General features: G+C 41.5%; 1 protein-coding gene and 1 pseudogene across 3 annotated transcripts in view; one reads left to right on the top strand and one right to left on the bottom strand.

Moving 5' to 3' along the window:
- Positions 1–287: 287 nt before the first annotated feature.
- On the bottom strand, positions 288–959 carry LOC132414959 (nucleolar protein 56 pseudogene; annotated as a pseudogene).
- A 7,104-nt stretch (positions 960–8,063) lies between these two features.
- Positions 8,064–20,676, top strand: part of ATP6V0A1 (ATPase H+ transporting V0 subunit a1) — a 53,386-nt gene continuing 40,773 nt past the window's right edge. For all 3 annotated transcript variants that reach the window (XM_059996864.1, XM_059996863.1, XM_059996862.1), the window contains exons 1-3: positions 8,064–8,172; positions 10,071–10,234; positions 20,039–20,117. In XM_059996864.1, the coding sequence (XP_059852847.1) occupies positions 10,118–10,234; positions 20,039–20,117 (196 nt within the window). In that variant the 5' untranslated portion in view covers positions 8,064–8,172; positions 10,071–10,117. The remainder of the gene's footprint in view (positions 8,173–10,070; positions 10,235–20,038; positions 20,118–20,676) is intronic.

Below are 20,676 nucleotides of genomic sequence, written 5' to 3'. Positions count from 1 at the left end.
CTATCTCCAAGTCACTAGAAACTCAATACAGAAGCATTTGCTAGATTCTCCACTTCAGAAATCTTGAGCTAGTTTCTTGTTTACCTGGGCAAATACTTCAGGTCTAATGTCACAGAGAGGTGTCTCTGCTCTCTGACACTCAATCCTTCCCATCTCCAGTTTTCTCAATTTGATTTCTTTAAGAAGCCTCTTTCCATGGCATTCTTTTTTTTTTTTTTTTTTGACTCGTGAATTTGTTTTTATTTTTATTGGGCTATAGGGGATGGGTTGGGAAATATCTCTGTAATTTATGCCCTACTAAGGAAATGTCCATTCTGATTTTCCTGGGATAGCTTTCGGAGCTTTTTCTTTTTCTTGGAGCTGCTACTCTTACTGGCAGCAGCCTCTTCAGGTCCATTGCTGAGAGGCTCCTCCTTGGAATAGAATTTCCTCTTTTTCTTGGGGACCCTCTTGTTTCCTGACTCTTCAGGGTCACTATCTGGTTCCTCTTTGGGGAAAGATTTCTTCCTCTTGGTAAGACTTCCACTGCCAGCTGTCTCTTCAAGATCGCTACTAACCAGCTCCTCCTTGGAAAAAGATTTCTTTTTTTGGGGTTTGGAGGAGACAGATGGGTCTTCCATTCCATTCTCCGGAGGAGCCTCCTGGGGCTTTTGCTTTTTCTTCTTTTTGGGTCTTTCACTTGTCTCCTCACATTCCTCCGGGGTCCTACTGCTGTTTTCTGAAGACACCAGGGCAATCGCAGCCAGCCTTTTCTTTTCCTTCTTCAAGCGTTTCTTCTCCTGTTTCTCCAGCTTCCTAGTAATCTCAGCAGCCGCTTCCTCTGCCTGAACCATTGCCTCCTTCATGACATCCAGATTCTTTCGTGGAATCTCTCCAGTCTCATAGAAGGACAGCCGCTCCTCAACTTGTTGTCGAAGCTTCTCCCCAAATACACTGGTAGGTACCTCTGAGAAGCAATCAGTTCGTGAGGCAATACTGCATTTGTTTGCCAGGTATCGGGAGATGCGGCCTCTGTTCTTGGAAGCTGCTCAGCCAATGAAGGTAGAGTGGGAAATGAGTCCATATTTTGGGGTGTTGTCTTCAGGGCTCTGGAAAGTTGGTCCCTGTGCTGGGCCCAGGGAATCACTCAGACACCAGGACTGGCCATCCATGGCATTCTTAACTCCCACAAGTTAAGAGGCTTTTTGCCTCGTGTGGGTCACAAGAGTCTTAAGGGTTGCATAAAATGTCACATGCCTTAGTCTCATTCATATCCCCTCGTGGATGTAATCATTACCAGAGCTAAAGGAAGCTGACATTGCCTGAGCTTCAAAGGGAGCCTCAAGATCTATTATGAATGGATTTTTACTTAAAGACTTTTATTTGAAACATTGACAGGCTTTGCAAGTAAAACCACAGTGTTATGTTGAGGAACTCAGAGTGAAACTGCAAAAGTAATTAACATGTTTCTGTGGAGACAAACTGCTAATCAGTATTTCAAGAACAATGGTCAAGGTCATGCCGGGTCACCTAAAGGTTGTGCAGGAGAAATCTCTCAACCAACACTCAAATCAGATCTTTGGTAGAATAGTTTAAGAATTAGAGTTCATTTTGATATAAAAGGGAAAAACAAAAAAATTATTTGACGGGACACATATGATCATTACACTGCACTGCTGTCACCTCAATGAATGTAGACAAGCAGAATTAACTTTTATTTATTTATTTTTAATTTTTAAAATAAATTTATTTTATTTATTTATTTTTGGCTGTGTTGGGTCTTCGTTGTTGCGTGTGGGCTTTCTCTAGTTGCAGCAAATTGGGGCTACTCTTTGTTGCAGTGCGCGGGCTTCTCATTGCTGTGGAGCACAGGCTCTAGGCACGCGGGCTTCAGTAGTTGTGGCTCGCAGGCTCTAGAGCACAGGCTCAGTAGCTGTGGCACATGGGCTTCGTTGCTCCTCGGCATGTGGGCTCTTCCTGGACCAGGGGTCGAACCCATGTCTCCTGCATTGGCAGGCAGATTCTTAACCACTGCGCCACCAGGGAAGCCCAGAATTAACTTTTAAATCAAAATTTTAGCTGCTAACTGCTTGCACTATTATGCAGAGCAAAATTTCCTTCCCCAAATTGGTAAGGGAAGTGTACTGGGTTAAATAGTACTCCCCCCAAATTTATGTCCACCTGGAATAGGTGAATATGTCCTTATTTGGAAACAGTATATTTGCAGATATGGGCAAGTTAAGATGAAGTCGTACTGGATTAAGGTGGGCACTGATCCAATGACTGGTGTCCTTATCAGAAGAGGGAAATGTGGATGCAGATACAGACACACAGAAGGAAAAATGCCATGTGAAGTTGAAGGCGGCCATTGGAGTGATGTATCCCTAAGCCAAGGAATGCCAAGAATTTTGCACAACCACCAGAAGCTAGGTAGAGGGAATGAAGGATTCTTCCCTAGAGCCTTTAGAAATATCATGGCCCTGTGGACACCTTGATTTCAGACTGCTGTCCTCCAGAACTATGAGAGAATAAATTTCTGTTGTTTTAGGCTACTCGGTTTGTGGTAATGCATATGGCCGTTCTAGGAAATTAATACAGGAAGCGTATGGCAGAAAAAGACATGAGCAAATATGTTTTTCAAAACACTTGGTTTAACTTTAACATTCCCATCTAGGAATCTAAGTTGGATGAGCAAACATGAGGTGACCTTTCACTGGTGGAAATTTAGACAATTGCTGTGCATTCATTCAAACTAAAAAAGGAAGGAAGAAAAAGGAGGAAAAAACCATTTGTTTTAGTCATGTCACTACAGTGACAATTCTTGTAACTTTTTGAGACTCGGTTAGATCATTGCCTCTGTTCTCTCTTTTGTCTCGGTAGTAGAACTGATTTTTGTAACTATTGTTTAGACATTTTCACAGATGCTAAGAAATAGCTCAGTTTAGACACCCAGAATTGTATTAGAGGCTACGCCTCGTATGGAATTTCTCACGTCTTCTGGGGCTGTGTGGTAACAACCTGTTTATACTGGATCTTGTTGGACATATGCTGTACTTGTTCAAATTACAGAAAAGCGTAAGCACAAGTTATTTCTTCCCTAGAGAAGCATACAGGTAACTCTAGATAAAATCAACATAAATGCCTGATTATTCTGTATCAAAATATTTTAGTCAGTTTTGGGCTAAGTTGATGTATTTGCTGACTGTGATGAAGACAACATCTGAATTTAGTTTGATATTAGTACTATTTCTGTTCTGTTAGCCTTTGCCTCCTCCTCTGAACAAACTTCTATTAATCCCTTAATACCCATCGCAAATGTCACGTCTTCTTAAAGCCTCCTGCAAGGCCAAACAGGATTAGTAACTCTTTCCTCTGGGCTTACATAGACTTCTACTTCAATTGCTGCTATATCATGTATGTTATACCACAGTTAGTTGTTTGTCTGTCTCTCCTGATAGACTGTGAGCTCCTTGCTCCTCTTTGCATTTCCAGTTTCTAACATTATGCCTGGTATAAAGTGTGCACTTAATAGATGTTTGCTGAAGGAATGATGGATTTTTGATGACTGAAAGCTATTTATTAAAGTAGCCATCATTGGGGAATTCCCTGCTGGTCCAGCGGTAAAGCCTTGGCACTTTCACTGCCGTGGATCTGGGTTCGATCCCTGATCGGGGAACTAAGATCCCGCATGCCACAGGATGAGCCCCACCCCCCCAAAAAGTGCTCATCATTGAAGTTAGAGTATTTTCCTTATAGGAATGTTCCAATGTAGAATAACTTTGGCAACTGTACATGGAATACAAGCATCAGCAGTATTAGTGTACTGAACTTGATGACTCTGTAAAAGTTTTCACTGACTTCACACACAGTTTCTGATTGTAGATTCTGCTTGGAAACTTTCCCTCATATCTCTGTCACAAGCATACAAGCATCTGTCACGAACTCTGTTCCCCACAGATAATGAAGTCCATAAAACAAAGGGGACAGAAAAAATGCAGGATGTGATCATATTCCTTTTTGTCTGATAGCTGTGTTCTTTTGTTGATAGTAGATTTCTATTAGGAGGTCCCCGTTTCTTTCAGGATCATCTACCCATTCACTATTCATCCAAGAAATGGTACTTACCATGGAATGAGTAGGCTCAATGCTAGGGGAGAAAAATCAGGTAGAAACTACTGTGTTTGGGGGAATCCCCTGGCAGTCCAGTGGTTAGGACTCCGCTCTTCTACTGCAGGGGGCACGGGTTCGATCCCTGGATGGGGAACTAAGATCCTGCATGCTGAAGGGCACGGCCAAAACAAAACAAAACCAAAAAAACTCAGTGCTCTGTAGTGACCTAAAGGGAAGCAAATCCCAAACAGAGGGGATATATGTATACATATGGCTGATTCACTTTGCTGTACAGCAGAAACTGACACAGCAGTGTAAAGCAACTATACTCCAATTTTAAAAAAAAAAGGAGAACACACTGCCACAAGGACCTCACTACTGACCCTGTACAAACCTTCTAGGCCTCTGTACAAACCTCAGAAGACAGACTTAGGGCAGATTTATTTTTAAGCTTAATAGCTATTCTTACTTATTTAAAGTTTTATACTCTCTATACAAATTTTGTTCAAGAGAAAACTCAAGGGCTTCCCTGTGGCACAGTGCTTAAGAATCCACCTGCCAATGCAGGGGACACAGGTTTGGGCCCTGGTCCGGGAAGATCCCACATGCCGCGGAGCAACAAAGCCTGTGTGCCACAACTACTGAGCCTGTGCTCTAGACGTCGCAAGCCACAACTTCTGAGCCTGCGTGCCTAGAGTCTGTGCTCTGCAGTGAGCCCGTGCTCCACAGCAAGAGAAGCCACCTCAATGAGAAGCCTGCGCACCGCAATAAAGAGTAGCCCCCGCTCGCCGCAGCTAGAGAAAGCCCACGTGCAGCAACGAAGACCCAACGCAGCCCAAAATAAATAAATAAATTTAAAAAAAAGAGAAAACTCAACACATAATGTTGACCAATTAGACATTCTTAGACAATTATTAGAAGAAAACATTCAACTGAAAGTGAAATTTTTACAAATTATAGAGTGGTTGCTTGATTTTTCACAATATAAATAGTAGAAATTGTTCTCAGAGATATTTTAATATCCAACTTGTGTTAATTTAGCTTGTGTTAAAGTAAACAATGTTAGATAGAAAAAAAAGGATGGCTTAAACTTGGAGCCTGGGTAACTAGGAAAACAATGATGCCATTAGCAGGATTAAGGATCTCAGAGGAAGAGACAGTTTTTATTCAGTGAGAGCTCTAAGTCTTCAAAACTCGTGTCACCACCTCCCTGTAAACTTTTCTGATGTCCTCAGGCCCAATACTGAGATATAGTGTTTTGTATCTCGACAATAATAATGATGATGATGATGGCTAACAGTTTTTAAATGCAGACTGAGTGCCAAGCGTGTACTAAGTTCCTTTTCTTCCTTACAATAAACATATAAGGCAAGTACTATTATTAACTATTTTATAGAAGAGGAAACTAGGGCTTAGGGAGTCGTAAAGTGAGAGATATTAAATGACAGACCAAGATTTGAATTCGGGTTGGACTCAGAGACAGCACTCTTAGCAGAGTCAGAACAGTGCAGTACTCGAGAGCACAAGAAATGGGGCCTAACTGGCTGAGTCTGAATCCTGCTCTGCTATTCATTAGCTGAGTGACTTTTGGCAGATTAGTGTACCTCAATTTCACCATAACATCTGTTAAATGAAGACAATAATAGTGTCTGCCTCCTAGTACTGTTGTGAGGATTAAATGAGTTCATATTTATAAAGCACTTAGAAGAGTGCCTGGCACATGGGAAGTATTAATCTCATCTCACCTTTCTCTCTCTCTCTCTCTCTCTCATAATTGTTGGAACTTTATTTCTCACTGAGCTGTGAGCTCCTCTAGGGTAGGAAGAGTGTCTGTTTCATTTTACTATCTCCAGCACCTAGCACCATTTCTCCGATATAGCAGACTGCCTCAGCAAACGTTTATTGCCTGAATGGCATTATTCAGGCAGCTTGAAATTCCATTTCTGAGCCTTGGAGGAATGAGGTGGGTAGAAAAATAGGTATGTCTTACACATAGACATTTAAGCCTGACAATAGGCAAGACTTCCAAGGAAGAGAGCATGGAGGGAAAAGAAATAGAACACTGGAGAAAGATTGATGGTGGGAAATGAAAGGAGACAGAAAAGGAGCTCCGAGAGAAGATACTTTCAAGGAAGCCGTGAAAAAAGGGAATTCAAGGGCACTGATATGAGTCCAGACGAAAGGCTGTCTTAAAGGTAAGAGTATGAAAATTTGTGGTTAGCGAGCAGCTGACCCTGAGGTTAAAAAGTAACTTTCTTTTAAGTCTCAAAGGAAGGAAATGAGTCATTGTGTAATAGTTTATAAAACTTGGCAGGCTTTCTAATGTGGAACCCTATCAGCCTTGCGGGGAAAGTTGAGAGAACTAGGGAGCAATTAAGCTCACAGGGAAAGGGAGGGCCTGGGGCTCTCCAAGGTGCTACTTCTCAACAAAATCATAATGAAGTCGTTATATCTTCATTCACAATGTGAGATGAAAAATGCAAATTAAACGTCGGTATTTGCCCTTTATTATTTCCTTTAGGCTGGTAAAGCAAGATTGATGATGTTTTTGCCAGGTAGACATATCTCCGTCATTACATTTGAATCTCAGTAGGGTTCCACCACCCATGAAGTATGAATAACCAGTTTTCTGAGTTTTCCTGATATGGTTCTGGTTATGACAAACAACTTGGGATCCCCACTCTTCCTTAAAAGAAGGGCAAGAAAAGGGAATCGACATCAATAGTTGAGAAAGGCGTTTTTATAAATAATAGGTAGACGTCACTTAACGCGTTTTTAAAAACTTATTCTTTTACAAATTTTGAGGAATAGAAAACTTTTAAGTGGTCAAATGGGCGCACAGGAATCCATCAAACAAGATTCGAAATTAACTTTCACAACACCTGGTCTAATAAGGTTCCTGACGAGGTCCGAACGCGGGTTGGGAAAGAATTTCCAGACACAAGGCAGAATGTAAGGAAGATAGAATTTATTAGAGGGAAGGGTCACTGCCAGAACAGCGGCCAACTTCCTAATATCCTGGGAGAGTCAAGCCCCAACATGTGCTATTGATCAGTTTTTATAGCCAGAAAACAAAAGAAATAGTCCGAGGTGAAAATTCCCTTTACTGATTGGTCGAGGCACATATACCTTCCTTCTTAGGGTGGGAGTGGGACAGGGCATATGCCTTTCATTACTTGGGACAGGTCCCGTTGCCCAGGTAGGCATCGCCCAGGTGGTCTCACAAATTTCGTAACCATCGCAACATGGTGAGGAGGGCGATTAGGAGTCCAGTAGGGGGTGTAACGCTGACACTTTTTCACGCAGGGTCGTTCTTTGTCCTTGAAGCACCATTGTCCTTGAAGCACCACAGTTTCTCCCACTGTTAACTGGAGAAAAATAGAACCTGGACAGTTGCTGGAAGGACTGAAGCAAATACCTTTTTAAAGAGGGGTTCTCTATTCTTAAATGAATGAGCCCCCTGATCAAGGCTCCTCTACAGGATCTAGTACCTTTAGCAAGTCGTTCTCCACTCTAGGGCTCAAATTTTCTCCCCTGCATAATAAGGAAAAAGGGTGTGTGTGTGCGCGCGCGCGCAGAGCAGATTGCTCCGCTCGAGCTCCGCTCGAGCTCTCCAGTCATTTCATAATAATTTCTCTCCTTCTTGCTACTTCCCTCGAGGAGGAAGAAGTTGTGAATTAATTCCTCGGGTATGAAAATAAAGAAAGCAGGCAGTCTGGCCTCAAGGATACATATTAGTGAGAAAGGATTCTGAAGGGCTCAAGGACTTAAGGCCTAGAGCACCTGCACCGCCCGCCCCACACACCCGCCCTTCTGGGGCCGGCAGCCGAGGCTGCGGGAACAAGATGGCGTCAGCACGCAGGGTCTCGCCCACGCCCCCGCGACTCCGCAATGAGGCCTCCGGCCGAGTCCTCACCCCATTGGCCAACGGCAATGAGGTCATCGTGGGGGAGGAGGCCGGCGGCAGCGCGGGGGCGGGGCTTTGCGGACGCACGCACGTCGAGGTGCCGCTGCCGGGAGCTGAGGAGGCTGCGGCGTTGGTCTGCGGCGGTTGCTTTGGCGGCGGCCTTCCCGCGGCCGGAGGTGAGCTGGGGCTGTAGGTACAGCGCGGCAGGGAGCGGCCTCCGAGAGGCACAGCAAACCCTTCTAACGGCCCCCTCGGTTGTCAAAGGAATTAGCAGGGGCTTCAGGTCTCAGAGGAAATGGGGGTTCACCCCTCTTCGGGCACCCCTCCTCTGGGCAGAGAAACAGGAGGTTCACTCCCTTTTGGAGGCCCCGATCCCTTACCCCATCTAAGTGGAAGGTGGAGGAACTGAAGGTTATTGGGTAGGCTGAAGAATCGGGGGGCTTCCTAAAGGGGCTCCCCATTTGAGGATTATCACCTTTTATTCCCCACTCCGGGAGGTAGGTGTGCCTGGGCTCGGAGAATTTCTCCTTCTCACTAGGTAGACAGGAAACGAGGCAGGTGAATTTGAACAGCTCGTTAGGAGGCGAGGACTGGATGACAGTCGTGAGGCAGGGCTCGGGAACACTTTATTTGGACTCCTCTTGCGCAGGATTACTGTTTCTTCATATTTTTTTTTGCGACCCCCACGCGCCCGAAGTGCTGTGGCCTTTTTAGTTTTCTCTTTGGTTCCAGTGGGATAGAGATGTTCTAGGGAGACTTGTAATCGTTAAAGAACAGAAACAGGGAGGCAACTCATTGGAGGCTGTCATTATCGGCAGCCTCTGAACTATGCTGGTCTGGCATAATTTTATGTGTTTAGAGGTTGTGGAATCTATTCTTGTTGAGGATAGTGTGGGATCTGTTAACAGCTGTTCTGGATGATTCAGGTGTAGGCAGTCTTAAAGACAAGCTACATGATCTCTTGAGAAATTCTTGCTTATATCTGAATGCGTGGTTTTGCTGCCTTGAACGTCAAATGCACAAAGGTTTTGTCATTCAGATTTCTCAAAATGTCTCCCAGGCTTCCGGAAGAATAGCTCTTCCTTTGATGCCAGTTTCACCTATCATTAGGGATGCCCTCATGATACTAAAAATACCTTACATTTTGTTGAGTTTAGATTCTGTACAGCCTGTGCCTTACAATAGCTGATTGAGAATAAATAATTGCAGTTTCAGGACCACTGATAGCGCCAATTGTCTTTCCTACCCGGTAACGGTAAGACCGACTGAAAAGGAAATCTTTATTGGCTTATTCATGCGAAGCTTTAACAGATGGAAGAATGTAGTTAATCTTGAAGGTGGGGATAAGAAACAGAAAGCTGCGGAGGTCCAAAGCTTATTCTCTGTGACTTAAAATTGCTTTGTCATTACCATGTATTCCTGTCATGCTTGACTTGAAATTGAGCTTAATGTGTAAGCTGTTTCTGTGTTTTTCTGTTTTTGTTTTTTAAGTTAATGCTTATGTGTTTAGATTCTTTTGGGAGAAAATGGTGTTTTCCGAGGAGTTTGGAAAGTTAAACCCTTTAAGGTAGCCGTACCTTTAGGGCAGTCCTGGGACTTTGACTGTTAGAAATTAGCAGTAGAGGATAGAAAACTAGATGCAGCGGAGACATGCTTTATGACAGGGTAACCGAGGTCTCTTCTGTTTGTTACCTGACACAGGAAAAAAAAATGTCAGCTGCCTCATAATATTGTGTCCAAGGTATTTAAAGAGCTGTTTCGGATTCCCAGTTTCTGTTTTTAATCTTAATACATTCTTATGTATTGAGATGTCCCAAATTATTGTCATTCAATCCTGACCTCGAGTGCAAAGGAAGTGACTGTTCATCAGACACTCTTTGGGAGAAGATTCAGTAACAGCCGTTGCAATTTCTCCTTTCTGTCTTTCTAAGAAGGATGTCAAAACAGTTGTTAAAGACCTGTCAGCATGGAGTGGAAGAAATGAAATGCAAAACGGAAGAGGCTTCCTGGGGTGTTGTTTCTCTCAGTCCTCTTGATAATTCCAAGGTCATATAATTTTCTCTTTTTGCCTTAGGTTGGAGAGAAATCCAGGTACTCAGTTGACCGGTCCTTTCTGCTGCCATGGGGGAGCTTTTCCGGAGTGAGGAGATGACCCTGGCCCAGCTTTTTCTACAGTCAGAAGCTGCTTATTGTTGTGTCAGTGAATTAGGAGAACTCGGAAAGGTTCAGTTTCGTGATGTAAGTAGTTATGGGGCTGCTTCTTGATTACCGCTGAACTCTATTTTTCCTGTCATATCATGGCCAATTTGCCTTAAGACGAACGTTTTGCTTTTTATTTTCAAAAATAACATTATAGCACTGGCTTCTATTGGAAGAATGTACATTTCAAGTTGTCTTTGTAGAGATGAGAATGTTTTGTGCCAATCCTTCCATACTTTCACTAGCTACCGCTTTGAGAATAATCTTAAGCATTCTCAAGGTAATTGCTTGGGATGCAGGTGGAGGACACCAGACTAACCTGTTCAAGGCTTGCACTTTGCTTTTGGGCTCCTTAACACCCACAGTACAGTATTTTAAAAAAAGTGTCATAGCTCTTCCATACAATAGGACATATTTATTACAAAATCTGAAGCATCCAGTTACAGATATATAGTATATAAGTAAGCGTATACTGAATACCCATTGTTCTGAAGCATTATGCTGGGCACTTGGAGGAGATACCAGAAGAAAATGGGCAGTCTAAGAATATAAAAAAAGTATGACCTATGGGGCTTGCAATCTGAAGGCACAATCTACGCTGCTGAAAGGAGGGGGCAGGTAACAGTTCCTCGTGATGCAGTCTCAAAGCTCCATGTACCTCTCATTTATAACAGTCATCATAGTCGTGATTTTCCATTCATCGGTGCGACTGGCTGATTAAAGGATCTCTCTTCTACTGTGATCTAAACACCAGGAAGACAGAGACATTCGTTATTATATCCTTAGTGCCCACATAAAAGATAATCAATATTTGTTGGAATGAATGGATGGATGAAAGAGGAGTGGTCAGAAAGGGGTGGAATTAATCAGTTTTGGCTTCCTGGAATTGGCAAGCTTTCAGGAAGTTCTCAGTCTGAGCCGAAATTGCACAAATATAATCCAGTGATGTGGTCTTATTCCCTATTCGCTTTGAACTCTTTTATATCAACTCTCTTCAAATGTTCTCCTCCCTGACTCTGGTTCCTTTTCTTACCTTTCTGAAAACTCATTGTTATCTTCCACCAACCACTCTCTTATGTTCCTTACTCCTGCCATAGGTGTCAGTGTTCCCAAATCTCTTTTCTTTGCTCTCTCTGGCTAAGCTCTGTACCCACATCTTCCCTATCACTTTTTTTTTTTTTTTCTTTTGGTGATCTCATCTATCCTCAAATCTTCCATCTTTACTCAGCAAGTCCCAAATCTGTGTCTCTGGTCCTGACCTCCGAAACACCATCCCTGAATTAACAACTCTCTAAGATTTCTGTCTAACACTACATTGTAAATTAACTGTACTTCAATTAAAAAGAATAAAATAAAATAGCTCAGAAGGCCTTTGTCCCCCCATCCCACCTCCCCCCAAAAAAGATTTTTGTCATCTCTGCTTCTCAAGCTTGTTATGTCTAAATCCCAGCACCTTGCCTTTTAACAAACTATTTCTTCATCCTGACTTTCTAAAGATGAGCTAATGCATCAATATTCTTCCAGTTTTCTAGACTTGAAACCTGAATCAAACCTAAGTCATCCTTAATTTGCAATCCTTTGTCTGGTACTATGGTGTCTCCCTACCTAACACCCATTGTGTCTATTCAGTGTTCTTAACTTTTACTTATGTTGTATTTCAGTCATACAAAACATTATAGGGACTAATACAATGAATATTTATTTTAGTTCCAGACCACTACAGTAAAGTGAGTATCTCAGTAAAGCTAGTCACACAAATTTTTTGGTTTCCCAGTGCATGTAAAAGTTATGTTGGGAATTCCCTGGTGGTCCAGTGGTTAGGACTCCACGCTTTCACTGCCGAGGGTACAGGTTCAATCCCTGGTCGGGGAACTAAGATTCCCACAAGTTATGTTTACACTGTAGGCTATAGACTAAACTGTAGTGTATTAAGTGTGCAGTAGCATTATGTCTTAAAAAAATGTACATATATTAATTAAAAAATAGTTTGTTGCTAAAAAATGCTAACCATCATCTGAGTCTTCAGCAAGTCGTAATTTTTTTGTAATCAAAAGATCACTGATCACCATAACAGATATAATACTGGAAAAGTTTGAAATACTCAGGGAATTACCAAAATGTGACACAGAGACACGAAGTGAGCAAATGCTGTTGGAATAATGGTGCTGATCAACCTTCCTCAATGCAGGGTTGCCACAAATCTTCAATTTGTAAAACAAAGTGATATCTGCAAAGAAATACAGTAAAATGAGTTATGCCTGTAACTATGTTTCTACTATCTGCAAAGAAATACAGTAAAACGAGTTATGCCTGTAACTATGTTTCTACTATCTAATTAAGAGAAACATTCCACAAATAATTGAAAGCTCCTGTGTATCCTTCTTCCCTGCCATTCATGTCTCTCTCCTCCCTCACAAAGGTAATCTCTACAATCTTTGCTTTTATCATTCCTTGTTGTTTTTTTCCACTTTTGCTGTGTATGTATGTATGTATGTATCACTAAATAATATATAGTATAATTTTATGTTTTAAAACTATGTATATGGTTTCATGTTGTGTGTATCCTTCAGCAAGTACTTTTTAAATTTAATGTTTGTAAGATTTAACCACGTTGATACAGATAGTGCTAGTTCATTCCTTTAAATTGCTATATAGTTATTGTAAGAATATACAGTTTATCATTTTTTCCTTTTAATGAACATTTTGGTTGATTGCAATTCTTTGCTCAACAGTGCTGCAAGGAAGATTCATATATATGTCTTGTGGTATACACGTGTGATAGTTTCTCCAGGGCAGTGGTTCTCAAACTTTTTGGTCTAAGGACCTCTTTAGACTCTTAAAAAATTGAGGACCCCAGAGGGCTTTTATAAGAGTTACAGTTAGCGATATTATTGTACTGGAAATTAAAACTGAGAAGTGTTTGAAGTATTTACTTATTAAATCATTTAAAAATTATAATAATAAACCTACTACATGTTATCATAACATTTTTATGAAAAATAGCTATGTTTTCCAAAACAAAAAAATAGTTTCGAGAAGAGGGATATTGCTTTTACACTTTTGAAAATCTTTTAGTGCCTGAATTAGCAGAAAGCTGGATTCTCATTTGCTTCTGCAGTCAGTCTGCTGTGATGTATCTCATGAGCCTCTGGAAAACTTCACTGAAACACTCATGAGAGAATGAGAATGAAAAAGGCAGATGATGTCCTAGTGTTACAAGAAAAGGGTATTGATTCCATGGACCTGCTGCTGCTCCAGGGATTATAACCAGGAGGCGTACTGCTGATGCATCCCTAACTGTTAGATGTTATCAGAGTGAACTTCAGAGTGAATGTACCTGTTCATGCTCCCATCGCTGGCAGAAAGAAATTTGCCAGTCTGATGGTTGTGAAGTGGTGTCTTGTTTTAATTTGCATTTTCTAGATTAGTACATTTAGTATCTTGTTTGTTTATTGGACATAATGGGTTTCATTTTCCATGAATGTCTGTCTATATTATCTGCCTGAAGTTTTTCTATTGGGTTTGCTTGTCTTCTGTATTGACCTGTAGGATTTTTTTTTCAAGTTCTTCATGTACTCTGGAAGCTAATCTTTTTTCTAATCCTCTACTGATAACTTCTTCCAGGCTGTGGCTTGTCTTTTCCCTCTGTTTTTGGTATATTTTGTCATATATATAAAGTTTATTTTTCTTTTTTTGTTATCAGTATTTTCTGTTTTCCTAAATTTTTCTTTTTTCATTTATTTTTGGCTGTGTTGAGTCTTTGTTGCTGTGCACAGGCTTTCTATAGTTGTGGCGAGCAGGGGCTACTCTTCGTTGCAGTACGCAGGCTTCTCATTGTGGTGGCTTCTCTTGGTGCAGAGCACAGGCTGTAGACGCATGGGCTTCAGTAGTTGCGGCACGTGGGCTCAGTAGTTGTGGCTCGCGGGCTCTAGAGCGCAGGCTCAGTAGTTGGGGCGCATGGGCTTAGTTGCTCTGTGGCATGTGGGATCTTCCTGGACGAGGGATGGAACCCACATCCCCTGCATTAGCAGGTGGATTCTTAACCACTGCACCACCAGGGAAGTCCCTCCTAAATTTTTTTTTTTTGCGGTACACGGGCCTCTCACTGTTGTGGCCTTTCCCGTCGCGGAGCACAGGCTCCGGATGCGCAGGCTCAGCGGTCATGGCTCACAGGCCCAGCTGCTCCGCGGCATGTGGGATCTTTCCGGACCGGGGCACGAACCCATGTCCCCTGCATCAGCAGGCGGACTTTCAACCACTGCGTCACCAGGGAAGCCCCCTCCTAAATGTTTATCTTGAAAAATTTCAAGCCTAAATACTCTAATGTAGACTCACCAGTTGTTAACATTTTGCTACCTTTGATATAATCTTTTTTACTGCACTGTCAGAGAGTGAACTGTTTCTTTCAAATCCTTTTCCTTTTCTTTCTCTTATTTTACTGTATCCATTGGGACCTCTAATAACATAACTTTTTTAAAATTTATTTTTTAATATTTATTTGTTTATTTTGTCTGCGCCAAGTCTCAGTTGTGGCATGCGGTGGGATCTTCCTTGTGGCATGCGAGATTTTTAGTTGTGACATGTAGGCTCATAGTTGCAGCATGCAGCCTTCTTAGTTGCAGCATGCAGACTCTTAGTTGTGGCCCATATGCAGGATCCAGTTCCCCGACCAGGGATTGAACCTGGGCCCCCTGCATTGGGAGCTCGGAGTCTTACCCACTGGACCACCAGAGAAGTCCCAATAACATAACGTGTGGATGAAGAGTAAGAGCAAGCTAATACTGGTTAGGATTGTGTTTAGCTGTATGTAACTGAAGACCCAAATGTTAGGGGTGTACTTTTCTCATGTAACATGATGCCCAGCTTCACGCTGTCATCAGTGTCCTAAGATCATTCTGTGTTTCTTTTTGGCCATCCTTGAGCATTTGGCCTTTGTCCTTATAGATGACCACCACAGCTCCCAGCATTTCTTCCATATTCTAGACAGGAAGAAAGAAGTGCAAGGAGGAGGGGGAAGTACTTACATACGGAGGAAAACAACTTTCCCAGAAATCCTCAGCAGACTTTGCTAATTTATCATTGGCCAAAATTATGGCATACTGTAGCTGCAGGAGAGTCTGGGAAATGTGGTGGTTTTCTTTTTTTTTCAGCTGAGCAGTTGCTGCTCTAAACAAAATTGGGATTATTGTTAATAAGGAAATAGGGCAAAGATGACCGGGGCACGAACCGTGTCCCCTGCATCGGCAGGCAGACTCTCAACCACTGCGCCACCAGGGAAGCCCTCACAGTGGTTTTGCTTTGCATTTCCCTCATGGCTAATGATGTGGAGCCTTTTTCATATGCTTACAGACCATTTGTATAGTTTTTTTTAAACGTAAAATCATCCTTGTAAGCCTGGGAAACTTGGTCATGAGGTGTATTCAAAAGAATTTTAGGGTTCAATTTCCTAATAATTTTATTAGGATTTTTTCATTTATATTTATAAATGATATTGGTCTGTAATTGTCCTTTCTCAAACTATTCCTATCTTATTTTGGTATAAAGATTATACTAGCCAATCTCACTTATTGGTTGAGGAATGTTCCTTTCATTTGTCTCCTCATTGGAATAGTTTTTCTTAGCTTTGGGCTTATCTAGTCTTTGAAAGAACCTATCTTTAAACCTTCTAGGCCTGGTGTTTCTAGATGGGTATATTTTAACTATTGAAATTTCTATCTGTAGTGAACTTTTTCTATTCTTATGTTTATTTATGCCTTCTCTCAGTCTTATAAAAATTTGGTCCATTTTGTCTTTTTAAATAACCAGCTTTTAAGAAAAAATGATAACAAATAAAATGATAAAGAGGAATAAAAGAAAAAAGTCAGCTTTTGACTTTGTTTTGTTCAGGAACTTTTATTCATTTCTGCTCTTTTTTTAAATTTTTTTAAGTCTTTTTATTGAATTTGTTACAATATTGCTTCTGTTTTATGTTTTTTGGTTTTTTGGCCCAAGGCATGTGGGATCTTAGCTCCCCAACCAGGGATCAAATCTGCACCCCCTGCATTGGAAGGTGGAGTCTTAACCACTGGACCACCAGGGAAGTCCCAATTTCTGCTCTTTGTTGTTTTCTACTTCCTGTTATGTTTTTTTTAACTTCTTGAACACTTGACACATTAATTTTTTAGTCTTTTCTATTTGCATCTAAGTCTATAAAGTTCCCTTTAAATACCACTTTAACTGCATCCTACAAAGTTTGATCTCTAGCATTTTCTTTATCATTCCATTCTAAATATTTTAAGATATTTCAGGGAATTCCCTGGCAGTCCAGTGATTAGGACTGTGTGCTCTCACTGCCGAGGGCCTGGGTTTGATCCCTGGCCGGGGAACTAAGATCCCGCAAGCCACGTGGCATGGCCACAGGAAAAAAAAAAGAGAGATTGATTTTCGTTATGACTTCTTCTTTGTGCTGTGAATTACTTAGAGCTATTTTAGAATTTCCAAATATGTTAAGTTGTATTTTTGATATGGATTTCTAACTTAATTGCATGATAGAGAACATTTTATGGTACCAATTCTATACTGAGACTTGCTGTGTGACCTATTTTGTGGTCAGTTTTTTTAAAAGAACTCTTGAAGAGAGAACTATTGGATGCAGTGTTAGAAAATGTGTGTGTGTGTGTTAGATTAAGCTGATTACGTTGTTCAAATTTTCTCTGTCCTTTTATAATATTTGGTGGACTTGATGTATCAATAGTTTTAAAATTGTATTAAAATTTCTCACTACGGAGACAGATTTGTCAGTTTTTTCTTGTAGTTCTGTTAATGTTTGTTTGAAATATTTTGAGAATGCCTTGCCCACATATTTCAGGACTTCTTACCCAAAGCAGGCCATGGTGTGGCTACAGTTGAGCCTTGACTCTTGATTATGAAACCAGTAAAGTTACCATGAGTCTTGTGGCTACTTTCACTTCAGAATGTCTTGTTTATTGAAGTGGAAATTTCTGAATGAGAGGCTGAGTAGTGCCTGCTCAGTGAAAAAAACCAAAGCAAAACAAAAACAAATAAGCACTTTATTAGAGACACACAAGTTTGGAATTGTTTCCTTTTCCTGGGAATTGTTCTTATTATCATTATGTAGTGATTCTCTTAATCTCTAATAATGGTTTTTACCGTAGATTCCATCTGTCTAATATTAATGTAATACATAATACCAATAATTTACTTGCTAGGTTCTCTGTTACCAGTCTGTCTCTCTCTCTCTTACAGTTCATTCTTTTTTAAAACATTTATTTATTTATTTATTTATTTATTTATGGCTGCATTGTCTTTTTTTTGAATTTTATTTTATTTATTTTTTATAACTTTATTTATTTTATTTATTTATTTTTGGCTGTGTTGGGTCCTCGTTGCTGCGCGTGGGCTCTCCCCAGCTGTGGCGAGCGGGGGCCACTCCTCGCCGCGGTGCGCAGGCCTCCCACTGTGGTGGCCTCTCCTGTTGTGGAGCATGGGCTCTAGGCTTGTGGGCTCAGTAGTTGTAGCACATGGGCTCAGCAGTTGTGGCTTACGGGCTCTAGAGCGCAGGCTCAGTAGTTGTGGAGCATGGGCTCAGCCGCTCCGTGGCACATGGGATCCTCCTGGACCAGGGCTTGAACCCGTGTCCCCTGCATTGGCAGGTGGACTCTCCACCACTGCATCACCAGGGAAGCCCTATTTATTTTTTTATACAGCAGGTTCTTATTAGTCATCCATTTTATACACATCAGTGTATACGTGTCAATCCCAATCTCCCAATTCATACCACCACCACCACCACCACCCGCCGCTGCTTTTCCCCCTTGGTGTCCATACGTTTGTTCTCTACTTCTGTGTCTCAATTTCTGCCCTGCAAACCGGTTCATCTGTACCATTTTTCTAGGTTCCACATATATGCGTTAATATGCGATATGTTTTTCTTTTTCTGACTTACTTCACTCTGTATGACAGTCTCTAGATTCATCCACGTCTCTACAAATGACCCAATTTCGTTCCTTTTTATGGCTGGGTAATATTCCATTGTATATATGTACCACATCTTCTTTATCCGTTTGTCTGTCGATGGGCATTTAGTTTGTTCCATGACCTGGCTATTGTAAATAGTGCTGCAATGAACATTGGGGTGCATGTGTCTTTTTGAATTATGGTTTTCTCTGGGTATATGCCCAGTAGTGGGATTGCTGAGTCATATGGTAACTCTAATTCTAATTCTTCATTGCCGCACTCGGCTTTCTCTAGTTGCGGTGAGTGGGGGCTACTCTTCGTTGCTGTGCATGGGCTTCTCATTGTGGTGGCTTCTCTTGCTGCAGAGCACAGGCTCAAGAGCGCAGGCTCAGTAGTTGTGGCTCATGGGCTTAGTTGCTCCACGGCATGTGGGATCTTCCCGGACCAGGGCTCAAACCCACGTCTCCTGCATTGGCAGGCAGGTTTTTAACCACTGCGCCACCAGGGAAGCCCCCCTCTTCTTTTTTATGGAGGTAAACTTTATATTCAGTGAAATGCATAGATCTTAGGAGTACAGGTTGATGATTTTGGTAAATTTATATACCCTTATAACCACCACCCGACTCAAGGTATAGAATATTTCCAGCAGCCCAGAAAGCTATCTTGTGCACACTTCTGGTCAGCCCCTACCCATCATAGGTAACCACTGTTTTGATTTCTACCATCATAGATTAGTTTTGCCTGTTCTTGAACTTCATGTAAATGAATGATACATTACAGACTCTTATGTCTGACTTCTTTCACTCAACCTCGTATTTTTGAGATTTAATCTTATTTTTATATATATATATATCTGTAGTTGATTCTTTTTTATTACTGGATAGCATTCTATGGTACGAACATATCACAGTGTCTTTATCCAGTCTCCTGTTGATGGCATTTGGATCATTGCCAGTTTGGGTCGATTATGAATAAAGCTGCTGTAAACATTCTTTTACAAATTTCTGTGGACATGTTTTCATTCCCTTTAAGCGGGTGCCTAGCAGTAGAATGCTCAGTCATGAGGTAGGTAGATATATGTTTAACTGTATAGGAAACTGCCAGCAATATTTTGCTTACTCTTTAATAACGTTTATCACAAAAGTTGTATTGATTGGTTTGTGTCTCTCTTCTGTGGGGCTGATAGCTCTTCAAAGCTAGGTTATCTCTTATTCTTTATATTTATGCCAGTGCCTAATACAGTGTCTGGGACATATATGGTGCTCCACAAATGTTGAGTAACTAATTCTTTCTTTGTATTGCTTTTATGGAATTTATCACATGCTCTCTTATTGGTTGTATTCATCTTCTCTATTAGTTTGCAAGCTTCTTAATGAGTAGGAACTTGTTTTATTCTTATTTGCATTTCCCAGAATATCTGCCACATTGCTTTGAAAATTACTTGTGATGTATGATTGAATAAACCAGCCTATCACCTAGAAGGTGAAGACCCTGGGTCAAAAGAACAAGAGAAGTTTGCCTTCTGTCTCTTCTGATTGGGAAGAAGGAGAGAAGGAAAACCAGGCAGAGCTTCTATTATATCCATTGCCCAAATGTGGGAGATGGTTGTGCTCACTGAGACTTTTGGCCCGGGAAGAACATTTTGTGCCACTGTGCTTGTCTAATCTGCCTCCATTCCAGGGATATGTTGCAGCAGTGAGGGAGGGGATTTTACTTTTCATTGGTGAGACTGGTCCCAAAGCAGGTTGTGTGGATCAGTAGAAAGTTTTAATTAGTGTCGCATCATACACTGACACTAAATTAGGTTTTCACTTTGCAGGATGTGTTGCTTATGAAAGAGAGGAAATGTAACATTTGAATATTTGGTATTCTGTTCTTATTTTGCAGTTAAATCCAGATGTGAACGTTTTCCAGCGGAAATTTGTGAATGAAGTTAGAAGATGTGAAGAAATGGATCGAAAGCTTCGTATGTGCATTTTGGCCTTGTCTGATGTTCCTCTAGTGAGCCATTTGTCTTAAATTAGAGTCCTCTTAATAAAGGAAGAAACTACGACAGGAGGAAAAGAAAAGAGGATGTAAAGATGAATTTCTTGTGCACGAGTAGACGTGTGGTGTTTGGGCTAGGTGGTGCTTAATAGAAACTTTGTTTGAGATGACAAGGCTGCAAGCTGAAACTGGGTTTTCTTTATGGGAAGGCTTTTATGGCAGTACTACACTGTAGAATTCTGAGAGGTAGAACCCAGAACACCATCAATTTTAGATGTCAGCAGAGCCCCCTTTTAAATTTTTTATTTTATTTTATTTATTTTTCCGGTACACGGGCCTCTCACTGTCATGGCCCCTCCTGCTGCGGAGCACAGGATCCGGATGCGCAGGCCCAGCGGCCATGGCCCACGGGCCCAGCCACTCCACAGCACGTGGGATCCTCCCGGACCGGGGCACGAACCCGTGTCCCCTGCATCGGCAGGCGGACTCCCAACCACTGCACCACCAGGGAAGCCCCAGAGCCGCCTTTTAATTTGAGC

Source organism: Delphinus delphis, chromosome 19, assembly GCF_949987515.2.
Source record: "Delphinus delphis chromosome 19, mDelDel1.2, whole genome shotgun sequence".
NCBI lineage: Eukaryota > Metazoa > Chordata > Mammalia > Artiodactyla > Delphinidae > Delphinus > Delphinus delphis.
This window is presented reverse-complemented; position numbering and strand designations above follow the sequence as displayed.